The sequence below is a fragment of the Saccostrea cucullata genome, unplaced genomic scaffold, assembly GCF_032062105.1.
Source record: "Saccostrea cucullata isolate Sc308-1 unplaced genomic scaffold, CSIRO_AGI_Scuc_v1 ctg9542, whole genome shotgun sequence".
NCBI classification, from domain to species: domain Eukaryota; kingdom Metazoa; phylum Mollusca; class Bivalvia; order Ostreida; family Ostreidae; genus Saccostrea; species Saccostrea cuccullata.
In genome coordinates, this window is record NW_026925354.1 from 3,675 (window position 1) to 19,613 (window position 15,939).

A 15,939-nucleotide genomic window follows, 5' to 3' on the forward strand; every position below is an offset into this window, starting at 1 on the left:
ACTCGATTCATTAATTCTAGAAATGAATCAATCGCCTCACCACTCAGTATCCAGAACTCAAAGGGCCTCGACCTTAGGTCTCGGTAAGTATCTCTTAGGACCCATATAGCAGGGTTTGCTGGTGCACTGGACTCTATCCTGAAACTATCGCTGGGAGGAGGGAGACGCGAGGAAGATATATATTTTCGGCACAAATTTAAGACAAAGAGGAACCCAATCCTTCGTTTTCTGTGTAATGTTGTTCTGAAGAAACATTAGCAGAATTATTACTCACAGACCATCACACACACACCTGTGTGCGTATGGCACATAGAACATGCACATTCGCAATCAATACCTAAATTAAGACTTCTTTTATAGAAAAATTCCATGTACATGGAGTAAGCCAGAAACGGCATGCGTACCTGCTAAGGATACCACAGTTCGAGCCAAAAATACCGCATCAACAAGCTATCAACCAGATAGGAAACGAGCAATACCATTATCTGACGATGATGATACGGATTCTGAGATCGAGCAACAGCAAACCTTGAGGAAGAAATGGTCCACTTCTGAACTAGCCAGAATGTGCTATGAAAACTACCTAGAGTGGTTTCTCCAGAATGCTGAATTAGAAAAGAAAATGTCCTTATGCATGGACAAATTCCTCAACATGTAACATTTAATTTCAAGTAAAATGTGCGGAATTAAAAAAAATTGGCTTTTCTTTTTATTTCTTAATCTTTTGTTTTCAATTACATATGTCAATGCAATGGCATACAAGAAATTCAGAAACATGCGCACGTCAGGGTGTGTGTGTGTGTGTGTCAGTACATCCTCTTGTACAACAGCAGTCAAAGTCACAACCCGATATGGGTCGTTCATATCTAACTAAGAAGTAAAAAATAACTGTAGAAAATGAGTGCTAGTAGTAAAACTGTCTAAATATTTATTCATATCATATACATGAAAGCCCCAAGCGGGTCCAGGACGAAGCCCTGGTGCAATGGGGGGGGGGCAAATTCGTGGTTTTTCCTGTTGATTTTGAGATAATACAAAGATAATACATCCGCCTTTGATAAATACATGTACAAAATATATAAAAAGCAAGTGATGGTATTCATTTACAGGCAATACGGTACATACCGTCGAGATACGTTAGTGTTTGGTGTTCTATATTAAGCCTTAACAGTGCTGCGTAGTGCGTATTGTCAGTAGTTGTGCATCTAATTGCACTTTAAACTTAATACAGATGATATCTGTCGACAAGGAAGTAAAGCGTTCTTGATCTTATAATTGGTTTTTAAGCATCCAATCGAAGGGCAATGATTAATGTATATTTGTGTTTCCCAATATTTTTTAAACCGACTAAATACGAAAAAAAGAATTTAAGTTTCATGCAATCAATAATTAAAGCTGTAATGTATTCATTTGAAGGACGTTAAATATACATGAATTGGCTCAGTTTATAATAAGCTTTTTCGACAGCTATCAATTACTACAGAACAAATATTTCTGTGATGCAATGTGCGCAAAAATACTGTTGCATCATTGGAAATTTTCGGGGATTCCTTTTTTTTAATAACCTTGACTTTTAATAAACTTGACTAATACATAAAAGAAATATATTACAGATTCACGCATAACAGAAAACAAGCTACAATGGTGTGCTACCATTGGTGTAGCTTATCCAAGTCATACATATTGTTAATGCTATTCCTCTGTATACAATATGCAGGTAAGCCTTAAATATTTGTGTTCCATTTATTTCACATAATGTAGATGTACCTCACTTTTGCAGCTTTTCCTACTAAACAAACGTTTTTTTGTTTTATTTTTGCTAGAATTGCAGACTCCAGATCCATGTGACACAACTGAAGCACTGAATGATATGAACAAAAGACACCCAACCTATCAAATGGATGCTACACCTCTTTGCGATTACGACCTAGTGAAGAAATGGTATTCAGTTGGTTCGAAAGTTATGCCAACAACAGCTCCAGATTTGTTGTCCTGTGGAACTTTGTATCCATACTGGATCAAGGGTAAATAGTAAATACAAACATTCAAATTATCATTTGGATACCATATTTGGATGTTTCTAAAAAAAAATCAGGATAATAAGGTGGCATTTATTCGTTGAGTACATCATCTAAAGAGCAAGAACTAACTTTTCACGTGATATTCTGAACACAGAATTGTGATTGCTTAGTTTAAAATTCTATGTTTTTAAAGTTTTGTATGCCATTTTTTAAAAAAGATACAACTATTTTTGCTTCAGTGCAAAATCCTAAGATTTCATTATGAAAAATGTATTGCAAAGAATGAGCCTCGGCAAATTATTAGGGATTTGAAACTGATTATAATGCATCATTACAGATCCCCTTCCAACAGTCACAAATACTATAGCTGAAGTGACTGCCTGTAAGGTGGAATTCGGTGACACCTGTGCCAAAGACCACAAGATTCGTGTAAAAAAGTGCAATGATTTTCTTGTCTTTGAACTTATACCAACAACTGGATGTTCTTCGGCTTACTGCTTCGGTAAGTTTCCTATTCATGCTGCATTTGAAAAGAATTCTTCATGAGCGTTTAATATTTGATTCATTATTTTCTTGGATAAGTTATTCTGTAAAAAAAATGCAATATTTCTCTGTTTAAAAATTAACATTTTCTTAAATGTCATTAACGTTATAAAAACATATATTGAAAAAAATAATATTTAATTTGATTTTCAGAACGTGCAGACGGTTGTAAGTATCATTAAAATCTCCATTTGCTCTAAAAATAACCACGTGCACCTTATACATCAATTTAAGGGATTACAACTTCATTGCATTCTTTTGCATACAAGTGACATTGTAATGCATGTGAAATAAACAAACTCTTAGAAAACAATTGCTTTTCCTTAAATACTTTTGATGAACCTCTCGTCTGACCTTAAATATAATTGAAATGTAAACAATTGTGGGCTTGTGTAAGTATTTATCATCTCTACGGTATATCAAAAGAAAAGTTTTTGCTTGCAAGTGGTTTTCACATTGGACAAAACTTGCTTACAGGTGCGTATGCATACTATCAAAAGTTAGTGTTTACATATATTTAATAGTAAAGTACCAGCACCTACTGCGACACTGGATCTCGGTTTTGACGGTTTCAGCTGAAGAACAAGTCTTCACGTCCCCCATGGGATACGAACCCTCAGAGTAAGGATCGATTCCTTACTACGCGTTACAAGAGCAGACGCGGGCGATTTAAATCCTTTTTAACCCATTCTGAACATACTCTTTGTTACGGAAATAAAATGTGCAATATAAATCTTTCAATTTCAATACGGTTTTTTTTATTACTGTGTCTATCTTTTAGTCATGCAATCTGTCAGGGTTATGTAAGATATATAACAAAAATGAGTTTTTAATCTCTCATTTTGAAGTTATCACCGTCGATCAAATTTTTCATTGTGTTTTGATTTTTGTTTGAATTACTAATCTTATAATTGTTTTACCAGATCTTTTTGTTATGTATTTTGAGAAATACCTAAAAATCAATATCGTATCAAATTTATTATTTTCGTTTTGAATTAGGTATTCCTCAAACAGTCACAGATGTCTCCGTTTCCTATCAAAATGTCATGTGGGATTCCTCACTACCTAATAATCGAGGAATTGTTCGTCATTCGCCTTACTTTAATCTGATTTGTAATTTTGCCCCGTTACCAACTCCAAATTTGAATTATAAAATAACATGGTATATTGACAAAAAAGAGATCCAAACACAGGTTGTCACTTCTTCAACAAGAAATAAAGCCACTTTTTCGGCAAAAGAAATGGCCAATCACATCGAAACACTTAATGTATGGGTAAGTTGTCTACACTTATCAAATGGATTTGGTTATACATTGTAGAAAATGAAATGAACTGAACATACGGTTAAGATTAAAAGTCTGCAAAACAATACAAAATAAGAACAAAAGAATCACGGACATCCGAAACATCAGAGGTGAAATCATGTACCATCGGGGAGTAAGCATCCCTTGCTCACTGGTCACACTTTTCGTGTGCTCCTTGTCATGATCGTAGAATTTATAAAATGATCACTTATAACGAGGCAGTTGATATTCCTGCTTCATCATCTTGTTTGTCAATTAATAATCTTGTTTTAAAATTGGTCATATGTAGAGCATCCTCTTGCGTGTCTTGCGTATTAGATCAACGGAGATATATGAACGCAGTATGCAGGTGATAAAGATTTATTGATGCATAAGTAAGGAAAAATGATGATGGAGACGTAAAAGTCACCACATTTATTACAAAGCTTGGTTGTTAGATTACCATCACCGTCTTTTCGGGTAAGATACCCAAATATCAAACAAATGTGCCAGACTCTGTTTTTTCATTAATCTCACGGTCCGTGATGATATATCATATTGACAGAAGAATAGTAATGACCATGTTCAATTGATAACACGTCGTTCATATATCAGATTTGTCGAGTTGAAGGTCAGCAAGTATCTTCTACTTTCACGTACAAAATTTGTATTGATTGTTGGAAATTATGTTCTCCAAAAACAACGTACAATTGTCGATCAGACACTGAATTATCTGTTTGATGTCAACTCTTTATCAATTCTATGTACAATCAAAGTTTTTTTTAACAAAATAATTTTGGAAATGGTCAATGAAAATGTGAATTAACGAGTCTAATTTTTAATGAAAAAACAGCTGTCAATTATATTAAAAAGCCTGGACTTTAACTATCGTCGAGAATGTTTGTGTATAAAGTTGAGAAGATCGATAATTGAAAACCTATCCAGAATATTTATACGTTTGCCAAAATGATCTATAATACAGATGATTGATAGGTACAATGTAATAATTTCTAACCTTTTATCAATCAAGGTGCACTGTACCGTTGAAGTTATGGGGTCCACTACAGGAACATCCTGCCCATCAAAAGAGAGTCCCTTATTTTTCGTAGGAGTTAAGGTAAAAGAAAAAATGTGCAGTCGCAATTATGATAAGGCTGTACAAAGGCTTAAAATGCATTCAAAATATACATTTTATTTTGAGCTAGATATTACTTTTTATCTGTAACCGTTGTTTGAGTTTGCTGTCAGCTTGTGATGGGAGTTTAATCATGTGCTATAATTAAGCATTTTTGTAATGTTATATGACATAGTTGACTACGTGACAGAAATTTACAATATCCTTAAATGTTGCACAAAAATTGCAATCGGCATAAGTGCAAAACAAAATTATTGTGAAAAGTTTGTTAAGTAGATCAATTATTGATCTTGATCTCCAATACATATAAAGTGTTAGGGGAGTCTGAATATTACTTGTTAAGAAATTATCGTACAATTTTTTTAATTACCAACGTAAGAAGGGGTGTTTTTTTATCTTTTACTCTATATCACTTTCACAAAAATGGATGAACAAGATAAAATTCCTCAGCAAAATTTAGTAAGAGGACATACTTTCTTGTAGATCCAAATAGAATTCCTACAATTGATTCTTATTAATCATTTGTACCAGTCAAACCTTAAGACGATTCATAAATTCTAAGCTCTTTTATGGATGTATAAAGGGAGCGTTTTACATTCAATATTTTGCCGAAAAATCTAAATGCCCTGTGAAATGAATGTTAACTTTTTGTCATCTTTCACGTCATGTCAGCTTAAGTAAACAGTAACTTGACGTAATATTAATCTTTTATATCTATTAAGTAGTTCAGAGAACAGCTTGATATTTTTTGGACATCCTTATCATATCTTTGCTTTTATGTCAATGAAAATTACATTTTCTTTTCATCTCGAATAGGTATTAACAACATTATGCAATAATAATTAAAAAAAAAATGTACATGCTTTTATCTCTACAAACGTTCAATAACAGTAGCTTAAGTTCAAAAAAATCCTCACATTCTATTTTTTTTTATCAATTGTAGATATTGAGTGAGCTCCCCATTGTTATGAATCGAGGAGGCAGAGCATTTATAAAGTTACAGCCAACAGTGCCGTTCGTGACAGATACGCTGATGCTAGGCAACATAGTATTAGACGCTACTCCTGTAGAATTAGATTTGTTTGCTAAAACTACGCAGTGCAATGGAGCTTTAGTTAATGGGTTCAGCTGCTCCAAAAAAATTAAAGGATTTCCGTACCCCGACAGGGTCCAATATGATACACCCACCAATTGGAATCAAGTAATTAACTATGAAATTGTAAATGAAAACACTGCTGCGTTTGATATTCCACATCTTATAACGCTCCAGCTTACGTCAACTAGTGGGAGTGGCGTCGTTGGCCATATGTTTGGAAAGCTCCCTTTTCCTGATCTCCCGGTAAGACCAAAACAACAAAGTAACATGTTTACTAGAAAAAACACAAATCAATAAAACTTTGAAACATTGCAGTTTTTTAATTGTTAATTATTTTTCTAGAAAATCTAATCTAGTATTAATATATACATGTATTTAAAACTTTTACAGATTCAAATGGTAGAAGATAAGAACAGCTGGAAAGGAAAAAGTTGCACGGCCCTTACAGATCCGCATATGAGAACATTTGACAATTTGTAAGATTTCTAATACTATGTGATGTTATTTAACTTCAAAAATTCAAGCTTGATTTCCATCACATTGCTTTCAATGTTATTTTTTCCCGGTACATACCTTAAATCTGGAAAATTTTGCTGTAGATAAATTTTTAGCAAATTTGCGAGTTCATTGCATTCGCAAAAATATTTTTCTTAAAAATAAATTACCAATGAGAAAATGTAAACAAAACAGTTGTCATTCGCAAAATTTTGTAACGTAAAAATTAATCAACAGCATTTTGACCCGAATTCGCAAAATACAATCGACGTAAAATTTTCCAGATTTACGGTATTTTGAACATGTCTTTATAATCATGAGAATTCTTAATAAATTATATCAAATCTTATAGTACGGTAGATAGATGTATGTCCGGAAGGGGAAAACAAGGAAAGAGTTGTTAATGTGGAAACATTGTAAAAAAAAAAAAAATAGTTCAACCGAATGTCGTGCTTTAAGCTTTTTGTATATTATTCACAAGTTATATGTACTTTATCTTCCATACATATAAGGGTTAATTATACATTTGTTTATTTATATAAATGTATGTCTTACATAAATATTTGCTTTAATACTTCTTGCAGGGGTTATGAATGTCAGCTTGATGGAAAATTCATCCTTTATAGAAACACTGAAAGCAACCAAGAGGTGTGAATATAAGATATTTTAAGTTAAAATATTTTACTTGAAACAAAGACTTGCCATATTTTATGATATAATTTACTGCTATTTTTTTAGGTTCATGTTAAACACAGACTCTGTCACCGTTGGTATTCAGTTCCACGATGTATATGTGCAGTTGCTGTACGAGCTGGAAGACAGATTTTTACGATAGACATTTGTCAAGGCAACCGTTACATCAATTTCCCTTTATGTGAGGACGAAGTAATGAAAGTGGTCCGAGAACAAGATAAACTCTACAAGGTAATATGAATATTGTCTTATTTTATAGAATGCACTTTATCGATAATGCCACCATTTTGATCTAGATCCGCAGCTGAGATAGTGCAATGTAAAAACTTTGCAAAGCATCGACAATGACGAGCGACGGCATTTTTTTTAAGTAAGGGAGAAAAAAAAATCTTTTTAGTAACGTGTTACCCTTTTATAGAGAAACAACACGTGCTATTTAAATGCAATTTGTATGCATTGGCTAACTTCAGTTTTTAAAATATCTCAAATAATATTAACTCTTAAAAATCACTTAAGGAATAATTGTTATTTTTCAATTTTATTATGTGATCAATCGATTTGCTTGTCGAGTGATAAACACATAAAATTATCATGCAATCCAATAGAATGATTACCATAAAATTGAAAAACATTGACAGTTATTCCCAATATCTACATGCTCTTGATTCAGCCAATCCACGCACTACAAGCCCCGTTTCTTGTCTGTATTTGCCCCGACCTAATTGAGATTTTTTTTATTCGCGCCTAACTGATGAACCAGTACATTTACGAGGAAATAAAGCACATTGATATTTGTAATTTTACCTCGGACATATACACTGAAATGTAAATGTAATAATTATATATCCATTGTATTGGAGATATTAATAATAATAATAATAATAATAATAATGACATTTGTATAACGTCCTATTTAAAATAAATTACTCTAAGGCGCTGAACAGGCAGTGTTTCAGATATACAAGTAGTTAAATATACACAATAATCGTACATACATAAAACCTAAAATTATATTACGAGATCGTTACTAACATAAGAGTGAGCTAAGATTATAAGGTACTAGACTAAGATAAACTTGAGATCAACTTAAACATTTCACAGAATACAGGATGTGCTCAAATAAATAGTTTGAGGACAATAAAACTCGATAACTTGTTCAAAATAAAAATTACATGTCGTATGCTTTCTAAAAAATATGAGTCTTAAGATCATGTTTAAAAGCTATAAGTGACGTCTAGATCAGCTGAAGTCCATATGCATCGATTGTTTTGGCAAAATATAAGTAACAAAAGTTGTCCATACATTGCATTGTTTCTATTGTATTGAATAAAAAACCTTTAATCATTCTTTCAATTCTTTTATTTGGCAAAAACTGGGGTTTTGCTTAAGATTTCATGAAAAATCATTCATTAACACTTTTTAGATCTATTTACCAAGTGGTACAACTGTTCAGATATCAATTAGAGAATGGCCTTGGGGTACTGGTACATTACATTTAGATGTGACAATTTATCCCTCTGCAGCTGATGAAGGGAAATCAGAGGGTCTCTGTGGAAGTCTGGACAACTCGTATCATAACGACTTAACAAGACGTAATCATGCTCAACCAGACCCAATTGTAACGTACCCTGATGGTTTTTCCAGGTCTTGGGTGTAAGTAAGATATATTTTCTAGAAAAATCCAATGTTGGATTTTGTTTTTTCATTTTAGTTACAATACGAAATATCAATGAAAAAGTAAAAATAAAAAAAAAAAAAAAAACAGGCAGAGTATAAAAAATATTGTCCTCACGCAATAAATGTTTGACATAATTTCACAGGAATGTCATAATGCGCCTCCAATGGGTCAAAAGTATGGCATTAAGTTTTGAAATAAAAATAAACAAGTTATGCATTAATGATTATCCCCATGCAAATATATATCATTCAAAAAGTCACAAATGTGACTTTATATATAAGTAGTTGGGTTCATTGTTTATCATCTTTAGAAACCAAAATAATGGTTGCTATTTATTAAAATTAATCAATCAAATTCATGAATTTTGATCATCTTACCACTTTGTATTAAAATCTCGATTTATGTTTGGAAATGATACCTTATTTCTTCAATGTTTTAATTTTGTTTTTTTGTTTATAAATAAATCTGTTAAAGCTGATTTTGTATGGGAACGCCACCTCTCCTCAACAAACAGCTGCTGATAGTACTTTTATGGTTAACTTGTGGAATGTATTTACTTAAAGAAAATCAAATCAAAAGCTGAATGAACATTATACTGTGGTTTCATCAATATTCGTTGATCACCAATTTTCGTTGATTTCGTTGTTGAGTTAAACCACGAATTCAAATGCCCATTGAATTACGAAATTTGACATTCATTTGTATAGACAATGCTTTTGTCCACGAAATTACGTATTCTCGAAGACGTCTCTTTTACAGAATCCACGAAATTTGATGCCAACGAAAATTGATGAAACTATACAAAGTAAAAACTTTAGCAACTTTTCTTTTTCCATAAACAATTATGTTACCTTTGAAAGACATCATTTTTTTTTATTGTTTTATAGAAGATAATTTTCAATTCTAGAAGAGTCGGGTCGATATGCATTTGAAAAACATTTTGAAGCAAGAGAGTTTTTACTTAAGAAAATAATATCATTTTTGCAGAGTGGAAGCAAATGAAGATCTTTTTGACAAAGATATTAATGAATATGGATTTATTAATTCGATGAGTATCACCAACAGACTTTTATGCGAATGTAACCCAACATCAAAAACAGCACTGTGTACTTATACAGCAGGGAAAACATGTTATTATGAACGTGGAAGAAAACTTCAATGCTTTATTTTTGGTGAAAATAAATTTGATAAAAGACGTAAAAGATCAATATACGAACTGGATAAAACAGAACAGAAGAAGAAACAACATAAGGCAAGATAAAATATATAAAAGGAAGCGACTAAGTTAAAACACAAATCAATTATACTATTAGTTTTATATGACATATATTTTGATATTATGCAGGCTGTTTTTGATATTTCTCTTGATGTAGGTTAGTCGACGGGAGTCTGGGTTTCCTGTCTCTCGCGCACAGGCTGAAACGATCTGCAGTGAAGCTTTCAATAAATCATCTGCTTATCAAACCTGTCTTCAGTCTGTACCAAGTTTTTCTAATGATTCATTAGAAAACTGCATCCTTGATTTAATGGTAAGATGCATCTAGACAAGACTAGAATATAAAAAAATAAACATTTTTATATTTATGAAATATTTGTTATTCAATGCCTTAGCCATTGAATTTAAAAACAGACAAAAGATAACGAAAGTAATATATCGACCTTTATCAGTTTCTATCTGATTATTTACCATTTAGTCGTAAGGTGTAGCTTATTTAATAACATAATGATAAAGATGTTAACACTTAATTTTTTTCTAGATGACAGGTGATGATAATATTACGAAAATTCATATAGAGGCTGCATTGGAGCATTGCACCACGTTTATCGTTTTGAACACGACGTTTACTACAATAGAGCCTGATGTGGCTTATATCTTGACATCACGTTGTCCTGGGAATTGCAGTGAAAATGGACAATGTAATGCTGGTGAGTGATTATAAAAACAGGGAAAAGAAAAATAATTTAAAAATTTTGTTGGGGTGTGACATTGATTCTGTTCTGTTTTAGGCGCATTTATGATGACACAATTGTGAAAATTTAATATAGTGCTTCCTCCTGGTGCCTCCAACGTCTCCCCAACTAATGTGTTCGAAACCTTTTTTTCTTTATGTTTTGCAAATTATGAAGCCACAAAATATTACATTAGCTCGAAAATTAGCTCAGGTGAAATGTAGGGAGACAATAGCAAAATAGGGTAAATTATTCCCGGAAATAACCGCCATGTGGAGACATGGTAGACTGAAAAGTTATGTCTCCGTTCATTTTTCACCACCTTATTATATCTTACGAAACACATTTCAATCTTTTTTAAATTCAAACAAACTGTTATACTTATATACTTCAAATACTTAAGACATGTATTAAATATGTTTTTTGGATTAACATACTTTCATAAAAATTGGATTATTATTGCTGTAAGATCAGCAAATGAGGCACCAACATGGTTTAAAATAACCAAACATACATCTGAACTAGATTATGAATCGTATTGTTGGTAACTATGGATTCTAAAGAAATTTCATGTTTGGAACAAACAAGTATCTGGTGATTGAAAGGACACAAAGAACATTTTCTGAATGTTTTCTCAAAAGAAAAACAATATGCATATTTTTATTCTAGTATTTCTATGCTCACAATTACAAACAATTTAGTTTCCTGAAAAATACGGGATTCTAGGTCAAAGCTTTACTACAAGTCTTTCCTTTGATTAATAAAAATATGTATAAAATATGAATACAATTGTAAAATGCTATGAGCTAAAAATACATGTGATCGCGAAAACTGTTCTGATGACAAAAAAAAAAAAACATGACTGTCCATTCAAATGCCTAAGAGAAGTTTCTTGTTTCCTAACCATTGAAGCTGTGGTATTGTGAACATTACATACTAGACGAACTTTGAGAATGCATATGTTCTAGTGTTTTAATTTTTTACAGTTTTTAATATCGGTCATAGATTGCCCTGAACCACGTCTTCGAAGTAAAATAATGTTAGCATATAGTTATTGTAAACATTTCTATTCATTCAACGATCGGTTTGTGGTACAATCGAATTAGCTGTTATTTTCAGCGTTTTAGAAATATCACAAAACCAAACATAAATTAAATTTCAATTTAATACCCATTCCCAATCATGAAAATCTTTCAGGAAGGCCTGGAAACACATCTCTAAAAGAAGCAGACCATAGATTTTACATATTTATCTTCCATTTTATTTATTAAACATTACGTCCTTTAAATAGACGAAGCAACAGCGAGTATTAGATGTAAATCACAATACCATTAATAGGGGTATGCATTTATGCCTACAATTTTGAGGTAAAAACATGATGGTATGGAAATTGGGAATACAATTTTGCATTTGACATCAGCAGAATTGTTCGGTAAACATTTAATTAAACATTATCCAAAATTGAATGTTTTTATTTCACTGTTAAACGGATCAATAATCTGTAATTTTATGCCGCACAGTCCCAAAAATATATCAAATCACCTTTTTAAAACTACAGATTTTATTTCGATTCAAAAGTGTGTGGGCTTAATATTTTTTTAAACCTAGGAAATTATGTCAAGATCATTCTTAATATTCAGTGTTTCATTGAATGAAAAGCTAAAAAATAAGATTAAAATGAATTTTCCAGGAATATGCACCTGCCACGAGGGATTTGCCGGAAGTGATTGTTCCTTTGACTCTAGTGAACCCCCACAGATAACGGGAACTTCATATGACTTTTGTGATCAGAGGAGTCATGAATGTAACGCACTTTATTTTCAAGGATCATATTTTCTCGAGAATATGGGTGCAGTATGCTATACAGAGAGGAATGAGGTAATTCTAGTTCATTTCCTTGATTTACATGTTTTTTGATTGATTTTTTTTTCAATGTTTTAAAGTCATTTTTCAATTTTTTAATTTTGTTTCAGAGAAACATGGACAACTCATTACGATCATCTGATTTTTATATGGCTAGCCTCGAGGAGCAGACATTATTTCTTGGTTCTTGTGAACTTAGAAATTCCTCCGGAGGCTATTGGGTCACTGATTTCACCATAAACATTACAATAGATGGCATAAGATTTACAAGTGATTACAAAGTGACAATTTACAGTTCTGTTTGTCAGCAATATCACAATGATAGTGGTCATGTTTACTTTACCCTTAAGGTTTGTATACGTTTTAAATCTCTTGTGTTTCTTCTTGCTCTTTTAAAAACCGGCTTAAGGCCATTTCTCCTATCATGTACAGGAAAAAGGATGTATAACAAAAAACAAAAACCCCAATATTGTTCACTTTGGAATGTTTTCTTGATATTGGTCTTTTTACAGTACCAAAAACTAACATTTAATAAATACATTGTAAGAAATCTCAGCATCAACTACCTGTAAATTTTAACGTCGATCTGCATTCAATATTAGCCAGAGTAAGCTTTAAAAATTTAGGAAAGTAAAACGATAATAACACGAATAGCAATTACAATATTAATATTTTTACCTTTCAGAATGGATATTGTTTTATAAACAGCACTAGTTCTTGTGTGGCGGATGGAGATTCAAAAGAATTTGATTATTGTTCTGTTTGTAATACGTCTGTAAACTCATTTGATTGGACAGAAAACACAGGTAACAACTTCTAAAAACAATATTATAATCAATTTTATCCGAGTTTTCAAAAGAAAGTGTTGTTGTTACATTGTATCATGGTTTTAACGTCTATTGGGCACAATATGATCTTTGAAATTCTTAAACTCAGTTAACATATTAATTGCTCTAAACCAAATATTATTCCCTTGCGAGAAATATCCGAAAGTTCCGCGACATATTTAAACTCGTAAATATAAATCAAATCATTTTGCATAGTATTTGTAGAGTAATGTTTCGACACTGTGCAAATTAATTGTTACAAATTGATTTCAAACTGACGTTTGGCGAATAAAAATTACACGAATAAATGTTGGTTTACAGTAGTATTAATTTTAATCTTATTCATCGTATCAATCTTATGAGACAAAAATGTTGATGAAGCTCTATAGAAGATGATCATTCAGATTTCACAGTTAAAAAAAAAAATCCTTCGGCCGATTGAAATATCCTGTAAACTTTTTTAAAAATCATATGATGACAAATTTCAAAACTTTATCTGAGAAACAGATATAAACTCTTTTTACAGAATGTCTGTTTCTAGCGTCTAATTCAACGCAGAATTCAACGCCGATAGCATCAATAACAACATCTGATATATCTATGACACCATTAACAACAACAACATCTGAAGCTCCAGCTGCACCAACAACTACAAGAACATCACTATCAACAATACCTACATCATTAGCAAATCTTTCAACGGACACAAAACAATTTGAAACGACCATACCTACTGCAGATCTAACTACAACAACTTCAACAAAAATCCTCGAAAAAACAACTGCATCCCAAACAACAGCGCAGGCAAAATCTGCAACGATTACATCACCTGTAACAAAATCAACTACACCAACAACATCAATAACATCTCCAATGACAATTTCCATAATATCAACATCATTGCAACCCCCAACAACAATACCAACAATCACTTCACCAACGGCAGGATCAGAATCATTGATATCGTCGTCAAAATCTTCTTCGACAACGAAAATGCACCAAACAACAAGTACTACTTCCCCCGAATCTTCAGTAGAACCAAAACCCCAATCAACGGAAGCATCAACGGAGAAGATTCTAACTACACAATCACAATGGACACCGGAATCTTCTGATAGTCCTTCATCTTTATTTCTATCTACTCCCCAGACAAGTAATGACTCTGATCAGAAACAGGCAATTATTATTGCATCATGTCTTGTCTGTGGAATGATTGTACTTATTGTTTCTGGGGTGGTTTTAAAGAAGTATTGCATAAGGTAAAAAAAAATTAACCAACTTAACTATTTAAATGATATAAGAATGTTATTATGTTACACGTTTATGTTAAGAAAACTAATCTTTTTTCTCATACAAAGTTATACACTGTATAAATGGCATTATTGATTCACTTTTCGTTTTTCATTGAATAGGCAAGGAAACATTGACGACCCTTATATTCAGGAAAACAATATTCAATATCCAGACAGATCAGACAATACAAAGAAAAGTTCAATATCCATCGACTTCATAACAAAGAACACTAAGCTCCCAGAAGACATTTTGCCGTCCCGTCCGACATCTGCCTCCTCATATTATTCAACAGGCGTCCAACAGCTCTCATCTACAACTGATTTAAGGGATGTTTTTAATGGCAATGGAATGAAGGATAGATCACTTTTATTTAGAGCATCATCTCCCAAATAAAAAAAAAAAACACCATTCAAAAAACGTTTCTATCGCTGATATATAGGTACTTGTGTCATATATATGCAAACCTTGATCAATGCAAAACGAGCATTTGACCCATTTTTAAGTTTTGACATTTTAATCTGAATGTATGATTAATTCTTTTTTATAAAAGATAGAGATAACGTAGAAATACAGGCTCGAAGAAATATCGTACTTATTTCTTTCAATAGCTGAAATATTGGGATATTGATTATCTAATTCCAATCGAAAAATATCTATTGGAATGTATATTGTTGAAGAAAAAATATCTTCATTTAAGCACTGGAAATCAATATTAAACAGATGCTGCGATGCATTGTTGATACATCTATGAGATCATCAGAGACAAGAATTTTCATTGAATTGTTAGAATTAGGATTTGTTCTAAAATCTCCTGAATTTTCTACCTTTTATTTATTCCCTTCATGTATAGTTTATTCCAAGACTTGTACAAGACATACATTGCATGACAAACGTTGCGTTGTACGATCTCTTCCATTTGTATTGTATATTTTTTCATTAGTATTGTAAAATTCTTATCGGCATTGTATAATCTTTCATCTGTATTGTATATTTTTTTTCCATTAAATTTTGTTTTGTAGAGTTTTTCATTTGCATTGTATTTTTTTTCATTGGCATCTATAA

The 15,939-nt window shown here is 32.0% G+C and overlaps 2 protein-coding genes across 2 annotated transcripts; both read left to right on the forward strand.

Moving 5' to 3' along the window:
• Nucleotides 1-1,625: 1,625 nt before the first annotated feature.
• LOC134268669 (von Willebrand factor D and EGF domain-containing protein-like) lies at nt 1,626-10,318 on the forward strand. Its single transcript, XM_062750916.1, has 12 exons — nt 1,626-1,717; nt 1,824-2,024; nt 2,359-2,523; nt 2,718-2,732; nt 3,564-3,838; nt 4,878-4,964; nt 5,926-6,321; nt 6,469-6,554; nt 7,158-7,221; nt 7,312-7,497; nt 8,690-8,919; nt 9,932-10,318. Exons 1-12 carry the CDS (start codon nt 1,642-1,644, stop codon nt 10,203-10,205), a joined length of 2,055 nt encoding a protein of 684 aa, XP_062606900.1. The 5' UTR covers nt 1,626-1,641; the 3' UTR covers nt 10,206-10,318.
• Nucleotides 10,318-15,609, forward strand: LOC134268670 (mucin-2-like). The gene is made up of 7 exons (XM_062750917.1): nt 10,318-10,473; nt 10,702-10,870; nt 12,585-12,772; nt 12,868-13,107; nt 13,443-13,563; nt 14,111-14,843; nt 14,997-15,609. The coding sequence occupies exons 1-7, from the start codon at nt 10,471-10,473 to the stop codon at nt 15,268-15,270; spliced, it is 1,728 nt and encodes a 575-aa protein (XP_062606901.1). The 5' UTR covers nt 10,318-10,470; the 3' UTR covers nt 15,271-15,609.
• Nucleotides 15,610-15,939: the final 330 nt, after the last annotated feature.

What these genes read in the sequence shown, in the direction of transcription:
- LOC134268669 (XM_062750916.1), top strand. Translation starts at nt 1,642, where the DNA reads ATGGTGTGCTACCATTGGTGTAGCTTATCCAAGTCATACATATTGTTA. An exon ending in CCTCTGTATACAATATGCAG is followed by an intron (nt 1,718 to 1,823) that starts GTAAGCCTTAAA and finishes TATTTTTGCTAG; the next exon opens with AATTGCAGACTCCAGATCCA. An exon ending in AACAAGATAAACTCTACAAG is followed by an intron (nt 7,498 to 8,689) that starts GTAATATGAATA and finishes AACACTTTTTAG; the next exon opens with ATCTATTTACCAAGTGGTAC.
- LOC134268670 (XM_062750917.1), top strand. An exon ending in AAATGGACAATGTAATGCTG is followed by an intron (nt 10,871 to 12,584) that starts GTGAGTGATTAT and finishes TGAATTTTCCAG; the next exon opens with GAATATGCACCTGCCACGAG. An exon ending in ATGTTTACTTTACCCTTAAG is followed by an intron (nt 13,108 to 13,442) that starts GTTTGTATACGT and finishes TTTACCTTTCAG; the next exon opens with AATGGATATTGTTTTATAAA.